Here is a 17,476-nt window from a genome sequence, read left to right as displayed (position 1 = left end):
GCACATAGGGATGTTTGCAGACGCCTATAAACGTATGCCTGCCGTATTACACAGCATTTCAGCACAGCCTGGGTTAAAAAGTGCAGAGCCAGGAAACCTACTCACAGACAGCTATTCCGACTTTTTGTGTTACTGGCTATATAACGTGAATCTGGTATAACCAGACATTAAAAAAAGTAATGCAGCAGGCATAAGCTTATAGGGGTACATGTTAAAATGGATAAGAAGTAAAGACAGAGTGACACACTGTGCTCATTTGCATGTCACTACCCAGAGTTCCTGGCTGCAGTGGAAGCATTATTTGGGGAAAGACAGGGTTGCAGACCTGTCTGAGGCATGCACATGTACCACAAGGGCTATTTTTATTTGCTGTTTTTGATAAAGAAAAACATTTAGGGCCCACGTTTTTGACTGGCGCCAAACCGCAAGACCCCTTTCAATGACAGAAGACCCCTTCCAACATGTTCAAGTAAATGGGCAGCAAGGTGTCTTATGGAATGCCTGCGACGCGTTGCAGTCCCCTCTGGTAGCACAATGTTTAAGGAGAGCTTTAAATAAAAGAAGTGAATCTTGTAGGTTAACTAAAAAAACTTGCATTCCCCCATCTTCCCTCATCATCATCACTGCAGCGGTGGTTTCATTTGTAGGTACGTGTACATGTGAAGTTGTTGTGCAGCACAAGTTCTCGAAATAACATCGCAGCTCGTGTGGTAAGATTGCGTTACGATCGCTCCTTCTCTTGGCAGGGGGGCGGCAGGGTAAACTTCCTGTGACAGCGTTCGAAGCGTTGGATCTAGAGGTGAAGAGCTGGACGCGATATCCCAGCATCCCAAGCCGGCGTGCCTTTGCCAGCTGCGCCATGACTGAGAACTGGTTCTTTAGCCTCGGGGGTCTGCAGCAGCCGGGACCCCATAACTTCTACTCCCGGCCTCACTTTGTCAATACGGTGGAGATGTTTGAGCCTGAGCAGGGTAAGTTCCCGTAACTGTTATGATTTTTTTGAAGCTAGATACAGGCACAGCAACATTTTCTTAAGATCATTAGTGATAAGACTGTATTATTGTGTGTGTGTGTGTGTGTGTGTGTGTGTGTGTGTGTGTGTGTGTGTGTGTGTGTGTGTGTGTGTGTGTGTGTGTGTGTGTTTACTGGAAGGTGAAAATTGCTTTGAGTTCTATTTCATTCAGACCTATACAGCAATTTGGGCGTTTTGGGCTGTATTGCAAGAACTACTATTCTATATATTAGCCTGTAGTTTACAATATTAAAAGCCCATGTACTTTAAAAGTCCAACGTGATTTTTTTTTGCTCTGTATAATTCTATTTTCTCCCTGTATTTTTCCTATTGTTTGTTGGATAATGCCCGAGTTATTGCAATCGCATTCGTCACATCGCTTTTACATTGTTATTATTTTTTCGAAGCGTTATAGTGCAACCTTGTTTCTGTATTTCTCGAGGCGTCCGCCGGGCCAATAGGAAGCTGTGACATCACCCGGCGCGGCTTCCTATTGGCCCGCGTGACCGGGACGTTTAAACTGAAAAGATATACCGGCGCCGCTACAGGAGGTCTGTATCTCTGGAAGCAGGGGGTCCCCAGAGCTGCTATTACTGGGGTTCTGCTCCGGAGACCCCCTGCTTTAATCCTGTCATTTAAAACATTTATTTGATTTATTTCAAAATGAAACCCATATTGCTGCTTTAACCAATCCATACATTTGTCCTGTATCTTTCTAGTTTCTCCTGTGTGCTGCATGGTATCTTTAATAAACACTTTCTCCAGCACAGCTGTGGGATTGGCAGGATTTGATAGCACTGTGAAATGTTGATGCTGTTAATGCTTTATTATACAGTATTGTGAAAAAATATCAATTCTCCCTATATCTCATAGAACCCGAGTCTTCGTCTTGGGACACTTGCTGATTGGCATCACAACTCTATTCATAGAAACAGTCTTTCAGAATCAATGTGCAATCAACATCAACATAACAAATGATCAGAACAACAAAAGTAATTAATAAGGCAGAACACACATATTCCAGCCGCCATCAGCTGTAAAAATGCATTGTTTTTAGTTGGAAAGCAATTTGCAGTTCAACTTCAAATGTGCAGCCATCTCTGGGATAGAATCCTGAAGCACAGCTAAACTTACAGCGCACACACCACCTGGATGGATAGATATTGGATAGATATTTCAGCAGTCCACATGAATTCTCACACCACTGGTTATTTATTGCAAAGGTGGACAGTGCTAGGTACATATTTCACTGCTGGATATGTCATGGAAGATTTATTGCTGTTTCTCTGACATGACTACTGTAAATTTGTCTATTGAAAGAAATACAGGCGGAATGATCTATATACCCGATTCTGAGTTACTGTCTCTCGGATGTCACGAGGCTGCAGAATTTTCACTTCCCTTGGTTGCAAATCATACTTGTGAACATTTGAGGGATCCAGGCAGAATTGGCATAACATTGTGCTTTTTTTTTCTTTAAACTTGCATTGACTTGCACTGGGAAGACGATTATTTGCAGGGAGACAAAAACACAGTGATACATTTTTAGTGCAAATATAAAGGGTCTCCCTAATTATGGAGAGTTAGTAAGTATGGTAGCAAACAGGAAGGGCTTGGAAACAGTCATGTGAAGGCTGATAAATGCCATAATCCCCTGTTTTTCAGACTGGTTATCAGTGAGCCTTGGATATCTACTTTACATTTTGAAATACCGAAAGAGAAAGTAATTGAGGCTTGATATTTTAATTAAGGGTCAAGGATGAAGGTCAAAGTCACTCTATGCACAGCAAACACCGCGTCCTATCAGACAGACACACATCAAATAATTCCTTCTTGCACACCAGCTTTACCCCCATGTGTTCCACGCATCAGTCCCTGCTTCAGCACAAGTGGCTCGATCAATCCCTGCTTCAATACAGGGGCCTAAATCAGAGGTTCAGTCTTTGACTGAGCCACCTGTGCTGAAGCTGGGATATCCTGAAAACCTGGCCTGTTGTGGTGGCTTGAGGACTGGAGTTGATAACCCCTGGTCTGCAGCATGATGACAACCCCAGCAGCGACTGTGTATAATAAACAAAGGAAAACAAACTGCCGAGAGGCTAATATCTTAAATATAACGTACATTTGCGGCTGTACTATTTCAATGCGCAGCAATTCAATTATTGCAATGAAAAGACGTATTCTGGGTCTCGGTTTGAAAAGAACATTTTGTGACCACAAGGAAATTGTGAATCCTCCCCTCCTTTCATTGATCGTATTTTATCTGAGGATAAAACAGATTACAGTACAATGTCTCAGGTTTACTGCAGATTAATCATGTTGCTCCTGCAGAACTATGTACTTTCTCTTAGCAGCTAAATTCAGCTCAGATGTTCTAGGTGAGCATCGCTCAGAAATACACGGAAACCCATCAGTCAAGATGAGACATTGTTATCACCGTTTCTAGTATCCAATATACTTTCACAAGTAGAACGAGCCCAGGGAGGCAACTCCTGTACTATATTTCTGCTCCTTTTCTACCTGCTCCACTATTTAGAGTCATCAGAGACATGATCATTTATATTATAGGGTTGCCAGACGGCTTCTCCAAAAATACTGGACACAATCGTGAAAGGTGCGACACGCTCGAGACACACATGCCTCTCCCCTCTCCATACTGTTTCCTCCTCTCCTTGGCCCCACCCCCAGGCTCCTGGCACCTTCTCCTGATTGCTGCTGGGTAATGCAGCCAGCCAATCAGGATGGGGGAAGATTCCCAACAGCTGCCCTGCTCTGGGAAATCCTGGGGCCCCACCAAGCTGGTCAAGTCACTATGTCCAGAGAGGTAATACCGGACACATACATGTCCAGTATTACCTCTAATTTTTTTACTGGACAATGTCCAAATACAGGACAGTCCGGTTCAATACTGGACACCTGGCAACCCTATTTATATAGCACTGACAGTGCTGGTTATAGAATGTGAAAGTGGCCCTGATGGGTTTACAATCTTTTTTGTGTGTGCGTACCTGGAGGAGATGCCCAAGACGCTGCCACTGAGTTTTACACATGTACATTCCACTTCAAACACCACGCTATTATATCACTAGTCCAGACAGTTAAGTAGAGATGTGCGAACGTCTCGCAAAAAAAACATCAAGTGTTTGCAAAAATACATTTGCAAGGTCACATTAATCAGTCATCATACTCGTATTTTTATCGTAAAGTCTGATGAAGAAAAAAAATCGCAGCAAATATAAAAAAATGTTTACATTTGCAAGGCTGGTAAATCCTGAGCTTCATAAACAGACCGCAGAACGTCTGAGCACAATACAGATGGTAATTAGGAATATAATTAGTCTATATACAAACACAAGTCTTTCAACTTGTAACTTTGACCTTCCTACTGGCAGAACCTGCAATGTATTGAAGGGTTTAAAGGCTGGACATCTTTAGGTAGCCACTAACATGCAATTAAAAGTAAAAAGCTTTCCCCCCCAGCAATGTGTCAATAAGAGTGACGCATATTGTGGACAAAGATGTAATTATGATGAACTATTGGCCTCCTGTTTTCAGAGATGTTCATTAAATTCCGCGTTACTTTTTTATTGGTCCTCGGTAGAATTGGAGTTTTATTTTTTTTGAAGTTGCAAACGATATTTATATGATTATTGTTATTATGGGGCATTGATGTCACGTTTTTTAGTTAAAAAAAAATATATATATATATATATATATATTTATTTAGGTCACTGCTCTTTTTTGCCATAAAAATGAATAATTATTTTGTTTCTCGCGCTTACAGTGCTTCTCCCAAAGTGTACAGAAAATCAACATTTACCTAGAGGTTGTTTGAAAATGTTATAGCAGAGAAACATATTTTTTTTCTTATCTTGAGAAACACGCCGTCTCCTAATCACGCTCTTTGAACCAGTAGTAACAAAGGAGGGCGAGAGAGCACGGGGTGTGATACCTTTTATTGGACCAACACAAGTAGTTGATATGTTACAAGCTTTCCAACCTCTGGGGGTCCTTCATCGGGTATGGCATAAATACAAAAACAACATTCTTATATACAGTGTTTGTAAGAGGGATTTCTGGTTACAATGGGGGTGGAAAGGAAGTGAGAAATAAGATGAGGTAGAAACAGGTAGTCTAGTGGGAAAATTAACAGTAGGGACATAAAAGGCTTAACTATTGAAATGCAAAAGCAGCGTAGACAGTCAGGAGATGAGAGGAGGGGAGTGGAATGGGACAAGACAGTGTATGTATAAAAATCAATATATAAACTCACTATGAAGTAAACAAGGTAGTGTGGAGCACAGCAAAAATAGAAAAGAGAACTGGAGGCAGGACCAAAAGTGAAAAAAATATATATATATTAAAGTAACTAAAGTTCTAATGCAGGTTCAAAGTTTTGTTAACATTCTCCGTATACGGATACAGGCTGATGTAATTTAGGTTTGTTTACATTAGGAAAAAGGCGTCTAAGAGGAGATATGATAACTATATACAAATATATTTGGGGACAATACAAGGAGCTTTTAAAAGAACTATTCATGCCAAGGGCAGTACTAAGGACATCTCTCAAGGTTGGAGGAAAGGAGATTTCACCAGCAACAAAGGAAAGGGTTCTTTACAGTAAGGGCAGTTACAGTGTGGGACTTATTACCCATGAAGACTGTGATGGCAGATACAATAGATTTGTTCAAAAAAGTTTGCATATCATTTTGGAAAGCAATGGTATACAGGGATATACCAAATAAGTAAACATGGGAAGGATGTTGATCCAGGGAGTAATCTGATTGCCAATTCTTGGAATCAGGAAGGAATTTATTTTTACCCTTATGAGACAGCATTGGATGATGTTTCACTGGAGTTTTTTTTGTTTGCTTTACTCTGGATCAAAATACTGTAAACACAAATCTATGATAAGTATCTGTCGTTTAAATTTAGCATAGGTTGAACTTGGACATATGACTTTTTCAACCTCATCTACAATGCAACTATGTTCATTTTCACACCAGACTACCAGTTTCTACCTTATCTTATTTCCCACTTCCTCCCTACATGTATGTATGTGTGTATGTCTTTATTTATATAGTGCAATTAATGTACATAGCGCTTCACAGTAGTAATACACGTGACAATCATAAATAACAAATAATACAAATAACAGATCATGGGAATAAGTGCTTCAGACATAAAAGTAACATTTCGGAAGAGGAGTGCATTGTAACCAGAGATCTCTCTTACAAACACTGTGTATAATAATTTTGTTTCTGTATTTCCACCATACCCAATGAAGGTCCCAGAGAGGTTGGAAAGCTTGGAACATATCAACTACTTGTTGGTCCAATAAAAAGGTATCATACCCCCTACTCCCTCTCCCTCCTTTGTTACTACATGGAAGAAAGGACCAGCACGGCCCCCCACCCTTCTTTGCGTTCTTTGAACCACTGAACTTACATGTACTCCTCGTGTGTAATTCTCCCCCAAAAACTACTTAGATTGTAAACTCTTCAGGGCAGAGACTCCTTTCTCCCAGTGTTAACCTTTATACTTGATGCCCGTATTCCAGTTTTGTAGCATATCCAATCCATTAGGTCATAGACTGCGACCTACCGTCTTCTGAAGTTAATGCTAACTTCTTGAAGTTAATGCGGATAGCACCAGATTGACGCCATAACTCCTTATAGAATAAGGGCTGTAGTGTACATGCTTCGTCATAAGGCTCAGTCCAGGTCTCCGTCACGTATCTTCATTGATGTTACTGCTTCTGTTGCTTCTCTCTGGCGGCTGAAATTGGGGTTCTCACCCGTGACTCGTTCTGAAGAGCCCATTTCTTTACTGTAAGAAGTATTACAACAGTCTAGTGATAATAATCCCTGCAAACTACACTCGTACCATCCTTATCAACCCGAGATTCCTTACTCTGCCACTGAATGAAAAGGTTATCGTGCCTCTGAGTACATTTCGGCCACTGTTGGCTCCTAACCTTTCTGTGTCATTTTGTAGCCAACAGTAATTACCTTCTGCTACCGTTGCCTCCACTTTCCCATGAATGAATGTTACTGAACTCTAACAAATACATAGCTCGAATAGTAGGGAAAATAACAATATAAAAGAATAAAGGTCATGCAACTCCCAAAAGGGAGGTTTAAAAACAACCATTTTCTATAATTACTGGCTACTAGGTGCATTTGGGTGAAATGAGTAGGATACTTTGTAACACTCATAGAAGACCACAGCTCCTGCAATGTCTGGTTTTAAAACCGCACAACAGGAGCTATCCTAATTTGATACCAAATGAATGTAATGAAGAAGGTCATGCTAATGTTTGATGTGGCTGCTGAATTGTATACAATCCCAACCTAATGACTAAAGAGTGAAGCCTCTATATTTCTTAACAGAAGAGCATACACATGCAAGACAGATCTTCTGTATATTGCACAAGCCACCGTCGTCACTGTTTCTCTTACATTTTACTGGAACACAATTTCTTTTTGTTAAAAAAAAAATCTTTCTTAAAATGACCTGCTGCCAGAATTCAGGAGTTTGTCAACTTCAAGAGAAAAAGTAGTTGCTTAAATATCAATTTCATGGTTTTTAAACTCCCTCTTTCACTCCAGCTGCCAGCTTTCGGCTTCTTATCTATAAAAACAAAGTTGACGTGTGTGCCTTTATCATTAGAGCTCCATACTGGGTATTATAACTGTATAAAAAGGTTTCTTTAAGACGTGATGCAGACTTGACGGAGCAGAACCTAGTTTGAGATCTGCTGCCTCGTGACCTTGGGGAAGATTCTGCATCTCTCTATGCTTTGCGTGATTGTAAAGTATTTTGGATTAGGAATTCCATGCTGGCGTTATTTCAGAAGAAACATTTACATGACAGAAAGGATTACTATTAGTATTATTGCATTGCGTTTCTTCTTCCAGATAATGGGGGTCATTCGCCTTTCATTGTCTATGATTTCTGGAACATAAAATGGTGAAGATGCGTTGGCTTTGGCTTGAGACGTCCAGTTTCCCTCAGTTTGTGGATTGGAGCTGCCCACGTCTGCTACCCCGGTCTGCATTGCACTGTTGACTGCTCCAGCAAAGAGAGGGCTTATTGCTGGCTACTGTACACCGAGTCATTACAGAGAAAGGCTGATATAAAAGAATATCTCTTGTTCAAATACAGTTTTATCTTTGACAGCTGGCACCATATGACACATCACCTTTGCTGCATGAGTTCAGTTAATTAATGTTGCTCAGCTGAGGCCTGCTATCCAGGTGATAATAACAAAATAGCTAGGTGACAGTTACAGACATCCAGCGGAACAGATCCAATGTGCAGCCCAAATGGCCACGGTTTTTACTTCTTCCACGTTTCCTGTTCCAATATGCTGGCGGAGAGTCATCTAAAGCCTGAGGTTATGGAGGGCGAGGGAGATTAGTTCAGTGTTCGCAGCTGGTAAGCAGTGATTTCTTCAATCACCATGACAACGGACAGCAAGAGATCTGGGTCCAGGCGGCAATGCAGATGAATGAATTGGACTCACTCTAGACAGGATCACAGCTGCTTTCACACAGCATTTCCCGAGGGGATGTAAGAGATAAGCACACAGTGTTCCTCGTGTTCATTGAATATCTTTATCCTAGCTTGGTTTGTTGTTTGTCGGAGTTGAGCACTAACATGATTAAAGCAGTGTCCGATAATGGCAGGACACCCCATCTGGATTACAGTCCCAATGGAGGGTTAATAAACAAATAAATAGACACTAGTGTAGGTAACAATGTTAACGTTCTGTAGTTCGCAAGTTGTTTGGAGGTAGCCAGGCGGAGGGAAATAAGATGGCACAGGGTTTGTACCATCAGTTGGCAGATTTTTAAGAATCCGCCAACGGATTGCTGAATCCGCGGATTGGATTCCCCAAAAATCAGTCATTCGGATGGCATCCAGTGGCGGTTTTTGATGAACCCGCGCTAATTAAAATTGACCAAATCCGTTAGCCGATTTTACACCGTGAAACGGATTTTTGTGGGGAAAATCCGTGAAGCGGATTTGGGCCGATTCGCCCCCATCTCTAATGGCGAGTCTGGTAATGGAGTTAAAAAATGATTAGCGTATAAAATAGATTTTATTTCAGAAGAAGGAGTTTGTGGCAGTGCTCCAGTGAAGGAGTTGGTTGGCCAAGTAGCTATGATGTATGTATGTATGTATGTATGTATATCTTTATTTGTATTGGGCCATCCATGTACATCGTGTTTTACAGCAGTAAAAGATGCAACAAAATAACATGAGGTGTACTACATAATGGGAATAAGAGTCCCTACCCCAAAGAGTTTGCAATCTAAGTGATATGTAGAGAGCTTACAGAGACGGTAGGGAGGTGTTCTGGTACGTGAGTATGCACGGGGTGAGTACTTTGAAGCTACTGACATGCAAGAGGTGTAATTTGAGACAGGCCCTGAAGGAGGAGAGGGAAGGTAGATAGGCAGCTATTGACCGAAAGACCATTTCAGAAGTGCAGGCAGCAAGTGGGAAAGGTTGGAGGCTGGGGAGGGCTTTAGGCTGCGTCCATAGTGCGAGCGACGGTGCGAACAAAATGCAGTAGGTCTACAGGGCCGGCCATAGTGCGCAGAACCGCTTTTAACAGACAAATTATTTTGTTTTTTCGCGCAACGGCCGCATCACGTGCGTGGTTCAGCTAATGAGGGCGAACCAACCTGGTGACGTCATGGCCACGCCTCCATCACCCCGTCGCAAGCGATCTGAGTCCACAGATCACACAGGCGACAAGCGCACGCGACTCCATATGCTCAGTCGCGCACGGCTGAACTATGGACCATGTCTTTGATACAAAAGGGGTAGACAGAAGACATCCTTGAGTAAAACGCAGGCGTCGAGCATAGATATAGCGAGAATTAAGGATGAGATTCTATTATTGAGATGACATATTAAGGTTATCTATTTTAGCTGCTACTTAGTTATGTATAAGGTCTTTGTAGCAAGCGGGCCGAAGCATATGATTTAGTTAGTGATTCATGGATGATAATGTAGCACTGGGAGTAACTGGTAGAGAACAACTGACCAGGCACTCATGTTTTACCTCTAATTTAATCTTCTTGTCTCCTGGCCTCTCCGTAATAATCTCAGCTCTTTACTTGGCATATTTGTCACAGTCCTTTCTGCTCGTGCTTATGATGTTCTTGTGAACAAACGTTTCTGATACATATTTCTCAAAATGTAGGCAGGGACAGTAGCATGCAGTGGAGGCTCAGATACATTTACTTGTTCGATAACAAGGACTGTGGAATACACAGTACAGTTTTCATCTCTCTTTATGCCCCTTCTTGTCTCTTGCGCTCTACCCATAACGGTCTCCTCTCCACCCCTTTCACCTCTACTGCTCTCGCCTTAAATCACTTTCCCTCTCTGCAGAACACCCTCACACTCGGTTTACGCCAAGCACCTCTCCCCACCTTCGTCAAACCTTAAAACAAACCTCTTAAATGAAGCACAACAATAACCAGGGCTCATGGCTATTGTCCCACACCCACAGTCACCTACCAACCATTATGGCCAAGCACTGCCGTCTAATGCACTTATTCCCTCACCTGCTGTCTGTGTAAGTTCCTCAACATACCACTTAGATTGTAAGCTCTCCGGGTCAGGGATTTCCTTTCCTACTGTCTCATCTTGTTTATTGCACTTATTGTATTATAATTCCCGGTATTGTATTGTAAAGCTTTGAGTACACTGTGGGGCGCTATATAAAAAATGAAGATATACATACAGACATACCGTACTTTATTTGTCAAGGTTACATTTCTTTTTCAGGTAACTGGACTAAGCCAGGCCGTTCCACGCGGATGAGAGAAAAGAGAGCAGACTTTGTGACTGGGTACCTAGGTGGACGAGTGGTGGTGGCAGGAGGTCTAGGTACAGTGCATTTATTTATGTAAACATGAGCATATAACCTTATTTTCTTACAGTGCTGTTGCTATAGAGCAAGGGTGGGCAACACCTGCCCTCAAGGGCCACCAGCAGGTCAGGTTTTCAGGACATCCCTGCTTCAAGCACAGGTGGCTCAACAGTCCCTGCTTCAGCACAGGTGGCTCAATCCGAGCACGGATTGAGCCACCTGTGCTGAAGCAGGAATATCCTGAAAACCTGACCTGTTGGTGGCCCTTGAGGACAGGAGTTGCCCGCCCCTGCCACAGAGAGTGGGTGAGTGGGGGGGGGGGGGGGGGAGAGAAAGATCAAAAGAATACAAAGAAAAAAACAGAAAGTAGCAGCCGAGAGAAGCCTTCACTACACAATATCCCAAGCTGGTCAATGATTACAAACGAAATCGTACACTGTTTAATTACATGTTGCGTTTAGCTTGTTAATTGTCATTTTAAATACCTGTTTAGAAATAGAATCGCTTTTATAAAACACAGAGCAGAGGTTTAGGTTTTATAGCTCAAGAAGAGCTGTGTGTTGGTCTGATAAGAGCTATGACTACATAACAACGTAGGTACTGGACAGACCCCTGCGATTACAGGTGGTCACTTGTGCGGCCTGACGCTGGTTATTTGTGCCACTCTTTTACTATGCTTGAGTAAAAGTATTCTACTTTGCACCCTCACTGTGGAGCGGATCCGTTTTTATATGTTCGTCTGAAATTGCTAAGACCAGGATCGACTGCTCGTCGAGTTGGAGGGTTCGAGCGGTTATGATAACCCCCCCCCGTCCCCCACCCCCCCCCCCTCCCCCACCCCCCCCCTCCCCCACGCCCACCCCCCCCCCCCCCCATCCCCCTGTTTTTGCTGGGTGATTTGCTTATCTAGAGTTCTTTATTAGAACTCTTCACTAAAGGTTTACAAAGAAACAAAAAAGTGAAATCCTTTTGTTTTATCAAACTGATCGTACGGTTAACAACCGCTGGTTCCTGACTATGGAAGGAGCATATGTGTATTTTGGATAATTCTATAGGAGGCAAAAGACAAAGGGAGATACGTTTACTAAAGTAAAACTGGCTGCAAAATGATGATTGCCTCGGATTTTACAAAGGGAAAACTTCTATTCCCTTTCACATGTATTCACATTCTTGTTGCTGTTTTTTGCACTGGTTTCGCTCCAGGTGTGCAGGCTTTGAACTTTAGTGAAAAGAGTGCTAAGAGCTCAATGTTACCAATATAAACTCTTATATGCAGTAGCACCATTACATTGCATGGTACGGTACATAGTATGCACAATGACACACTGCTGGGAAGCAATGGCAAGTGTAAATTTGTATATGCTGTTGCAGGGAGAAAAAAGGGACATTTACTAAGCCGTGCTAAGCGGTAAACACCTTTATTCACTTGAATGGGACATACGGTGCCTTGTAGCTTAGCAAAAAAAATATGCACTATGTTTGCTTGCACTTTTAGCAGAGCTCCCCTCTTAGAGACCTGCAAAAAGTATATATATATATATATATATATATATTGTGTGTTTATATACATACAGTGCTCCCATGGCTCACTTGCTACACATATTTAGCTCTGAAACATACATTAAACACACTGCACCCAGCATATTATTCAGCAAAGCTGTATATTCTGGCAGACAGATAGCCCTGCGCTTACTAAATGGCATAATTAATGCTTGTCTCACAGATAGCAATAACAGTGTATAAGATTTAATATATGAGATTATCTCCTAATTTATCTTGGGACCAACATTTCCATTTTGATCTTGCTTGTTGCATTCCCCCCGCCCCCCTCCCCCCCCTTAATGACGTTCCCCAACTACAGTACATCTCTTCGGTCTTTGTTGCTTGGTTTTTAATCTTGATCAAGATTGTGTCTGCATTATATATGTCTTGCTGTCTTCCTGGTACTGTCACTGCAGAAGTGTTGTCCCTGCATACATAATGTAAGAAAACCTACGGATAATGCTACAAAATGTGATTGTGGTTTCATAATGAGTCAAAATGAACATGGTGGCGCTATGTATTATCATGCACAAATAATGCTGCTGCTTCTTGGAGAGCGGGCATCAGGGAATTCACAAATGAAAGATTTTCCGGGTGATTATTTTTTCTCCGTCTTTGATGTTTTTGTTTAAATATTGCTAGAGCTGACAATAGCTTCTCTGCAAAAAAATGAAGGCAAATGTGTCAAACAAGAGATTTTATGTGAAAACTAGAGTAGTAAAGACAGAATAATTGTTAGGATATATGGCATTGCTACAACTTCTTCACTGCCAGGGAAGTCGGCGATGACCTCTATGATAGCAGAAATGTTAAAGACCCCGCAGATATCATGTTCTTTTAACCAATCATAGTACAGAACTGATTTATTAAAACAAACACACATGTAGGATATTGCTTGGTCTGCAGCTTTAATACGGTTGCTCCTTACATCCCAGTTTTAGTTTCATGAATTGTTTTTGCTGGGTTACCTAAACCAGGGGAGCATAAACTTTTGGAGCTGCGCCCCCCTTGCTTTCGCGCCCCGCGTGAGGGGATCACCTCGCTCGGCAGCGTCACATGACGCCGCGGGGTCACGTGATGTCACTCGACCCCGTTACCATGGCGACGCCATGTGACGTCACTCCACAGGAGACCGCGGCGGCACTTGACGCGTCACACCAACGCGTCTGAACTCTGGTTTATTGCAGAGGCTTCACGCGATCCCCCGGCATTTAATTTGAATGCCTTGGGGAAAATCGCGGGGCCTATGCAAGCGCCCGCCAAAAAAATCCTGCGCCCCCCCCCCACTTTGCGCACCATGGGCGTCAAATTCAGAAAGTTACTCAGAACTCTGGAGACACTTTTAAAAACTCAGCCATTTCTTGACATTTTGTGAGCGATTACAAGCATTTCCCATCTTTCAATATTTCTGTGGCATTTTGAAAGATAGATATCATTTTTATCACTGGAGGTATGGGCAATGCTATAAACACAGCATGTTCATTTTCAGATTTAAGGACCAAAACACAAAACACAGAATAAATAAAGCACCATGAGAATTATATTATAATAGCCTCTCTCTGCTGGAGTAATATTGTGTGGACAGTATTATTGCTGTACATCGTTCTCAAAACCCAAGTGGAAAAATCACGCTAAAAAAGGCTGGGGACATTTCCAAATGAAAAAATGCTGCAAGTTCCAATGAATTAAATTCTCTCATTTAAAGCCTTTTTTCCTAATGACGACTGCTGGGATTTGTTAGCTGGGATTTATTAAAACGATGTCCCAATTTGTCACACCAGTCCATGCTCCAATAAGCATGCGTTCACTTTCTGTAATGTGATAAAAAAAAAATAATGCAAAGATAATTTACTTTTGTTTGAATCATTTCCCCCCAGCAGCAGAAAGCTGCTACTAAAGATTAATAAGACGAACTAATGGAAATGTAAGTGTGAGCTTACTGATCAGTAAACTGGACCCGACTTATGGAATGATTGAAACAATGTCTGGCCTGGATAGTACGTTTGCCAGTTCTTTTTAATATTGTCTCAACTGTTATTAAAACTATAAATAGAAAATGGTACTGTGTTAGCCCATTGAAAAAGACAAACAAGAATAAGGTAGATGAGATAATGTTAATAGCTAAATTGTGGTTAAAAAGAGGGCAAGTTCTCGGGACCACAAAGATCCCATCTTGAGGCCGTTTTTGTTTTCCACAAATGAGCCATTAGCTTCTTTTCCTAGTATTGTACAGGTTGTTAAGAATTTTAATCAGTGTTAGGCCCTGCTATGGTCATGCCTTGTAAGTGGCAGCAGGCTTAAGATGCTTTGGCCAAAGTATAAACTAAATGACCCTTTTTACAAGAGAATATATAGGTATTTCACTGTGTATTTTTGCCATTGGATGTAGCACTGGGCTCTGTTTGTGTTTGTTTATACATTATTATTAATTTTATTTGTACGCAGAGCCAACCACAAATGTTACTGTCCAGCTGAGGAACCCAATATATTACAAGCCACAAATCTCACCCACCCTATTAACACTTCCCGGCTGTACAACAAGAACCTCTGGAAATGAAGTGGTTAAAATAATAAATGTATTTAAAAAATACTAATATTAAAATACCATTCCATATGCCTGAGTCTACTGAGTTGGTTGAAACAGTATAAATGAAACAATTATAATTAAAAACAATATACATCTCTGTAAAAAGCCCTAGCATTCTCAGGGGCTGCTTCGGGGTTTACAGTCACAGCTTAGGCCGCGTCCAGACTGGTTGAGCGTGCGCTCACGCTCGTTCGCCGTGATGTCATGAGCTGATGAATCCTGACCTGTAAAAATGTCCTGTGCACGAGAGGGGAGAAGGGGGGGGGGGGGGTGGCCGCGACATCACGTGGCCCGGCGCAGATCAGTCTGGATGCGGCCTTAGTTTCCTTTTAGGCCGCTTCCAGACTGATTGAGCACGCGAGCAAACATTCGGGTAATGTGATCGTGTATAGTGTGTGCGTGCGTGCGCACGTGAGCGCTACCCGGAGACCAGCTTGCGGAGACAAATTATTTTGAATTGGCCGCCTGACGGCAGGGTCACCTCTGTGACATCACGGCCACGCCCCCGCCACCCTGGCGCGCAACAGCACATTTTGACAGGCCAGGAATCGCCCCAGCTACATCCGAGCGTGACGTCACGGCGCTCACACGCAATCAGCCTGGACGCGGCGGTTTAAACCAGCAGTACTAAGCATGTTCATGGAATGAAAATAGTATAAATTACTAGAGAATGCTGAAGCACACGTAAAAACGTTTAAACGCTGAACACAATGTTACACTGTAGTTACTCAGGTGTTGATTTACTCTCATGTAATATTATCCAGGTCAGTTTAAGACAAATAATACATGTTTACAAATACAGTTACATAAATGAACAGAGTATACATTATACATTATATACAAGACATTGCATGCACAGTTAAAGAAAATATTTATTATGGGCGTATGAAACAGTTACAGACCAGATTAAAGTGTGAGACAGCCTTAGATTTGAAAGAATTTAAGCTGGTGGTGGATATGAGAGTCTCTGGTAGGTTGTTCCAGTTTTGGGGTGCACGGTAAGAGAAGGAGGAACGTCCGGATACTTTGTTGAGCCTTGGGACCATGAACAATCTTTTGGAGTCTGATCTCAGGTGATAAGTGCTGCATGTGGTAGGGGTGAGGAGCTTGTTCAGATAGCTGGGTAGCTTGCCCATGAAGAATTTAAAGGCAAGACAGGAAAGGTGGACTTTGCGCCTAGACTCGAGTGATGACCAATCTAGTTCTTTGAGCATTTCGCTGTGATGTGTGTTGTAGTTGCATTGGAGAACAAAACGACAAATTGAATTGTAGAGGGTGTCAAGTTTGCTAATGTGGGTTTGAGGTGCCGAGCCGTATACTATGTCTCCATAGTCAATAATTGGCATTAGCATCTGCTGTGCGATACGCTTTCTGACCAGGAGACTTAGGGAGGATTTGTTCCTGTAAAGTACCCTTAGTTTGGCATAGGTCTTGGTTGTCAGGGTATCAATGTGCATCCCGAATGTTAAGTGGGAGTCAAACCATAAGCCCAGGTATTTAAAACTAGTGACAGGGGTTAGGGTGGTGTTAGCGTTGGTTCTAATCAGGAGCTCAGTCACTGGAAGCTTTAAAAATTTAGTCTTGGTCCCAAATACCATTGTTATAGTCTTGTCAGTGTTTAAAAACAGTTTGTTTTGGGAAATCCAGTTTTCGAGTCTCAAAAAAAGTCAGACTGAAGTATGTGTTGAAGGTCAGAGAGGCTATGGCTGTGTGCATATAGGATTGTGTCGTCTGCATACATGTGTATTGAGGCTTCCTTACAAGCTGTGGGAAGATCATTAATGAACACTGAGAAGAGTAGGGGCCCCAGAACAGAGCCTTGCGGGACACCACAGGTGATATCCAGGGGGTTGGAGTTAGAGCCTGAGATGGACACATGTTGGGATCTTCCTGATAGGTAGGACTGAAACCAGTTTAAAGCATGCTTCCCTATTCCAGAGCTCTGGAGTTTGTTAAGCAGGATAGCATGATCAACTGTATCAAAAGCCTTTGCAAAATCTAGGAATACTGCACCAGTGAGTTGTCCCCGTTCCATTCCACACTGGATCTCATTGCAAACTTTTAGCAGGGTAGTTACGGTGGAGTGTTTGGGACGAAACCCAGATTGGAATTGGCTAGGGAAATTTGTCTCGGTATAGAAATCGCTTAATTGGGAGTGGATACATTTTTCCATGACTTTGGATAGAATTGGGAGAAGTGAGATTGGCCTGTAGTTTGAGACAGTATTTTTGTCCCCACTTTTGAAGATTGGGACAATCTCCAAGTACTTTATTTCAGTGTTTTTCAACCTGTGTTCCACGGAAGCCTGGAATTCCACAGACAGTCACAAGCAATCCACAAACAGATACTATAATCCAAATTAGATTGCAAGCTCTTCGGATCAGGGACTCCTCCCCGAAATGTTACTTTTATGTCTGAAGTACTTATTCCCATGACCTGT

General features: G+C 42.2%; 1 protein-coding gene across 2 annotated transcripts in view; it reads left to right on the top strand.

Moving 5' to 3' along the window:
• KLHDC8B (kelch domain containing 8B) overlaps positions 1 to 17,476 on the top strand; it is a 69,048-nt gene that overhangs the window by 43,802 nt on the left and 7,770 nt on the right. For both annotated transcript variants that reach the window (XM_075574430.1, XM_075574431.1), the window contains exons 4-5: positions 747 to 971; positions 10,823 to 10,924. In XM_075574430.1, the coding sequence (XP_075430545.1) occupies positions 747 to 971; positions 10,823 to 10,924 (327 nt within the window). The remainder of the gene's footprint in view (positions 1 to 746; positions 972 to 10,822; positions 10,925 to 17,476) is intronic.

Source organism: Ascaphus truei, chromosome 17, assembly GCF_040206685.1.
Source record: "Ascaphus truei isolate aAscTru1 chromosome 17, aAscTru1.hap1, whole genome shotgun sequence".
Lineage (NCBI taxonomy): Eukaryota > Metazoa > Chordata > Amphibia > Anura > Ascaphidae > Ascaphus > Ascaphus truei.
This window is presented reverse-complemented; position numbering and strand designations above follow the sequence as displayed.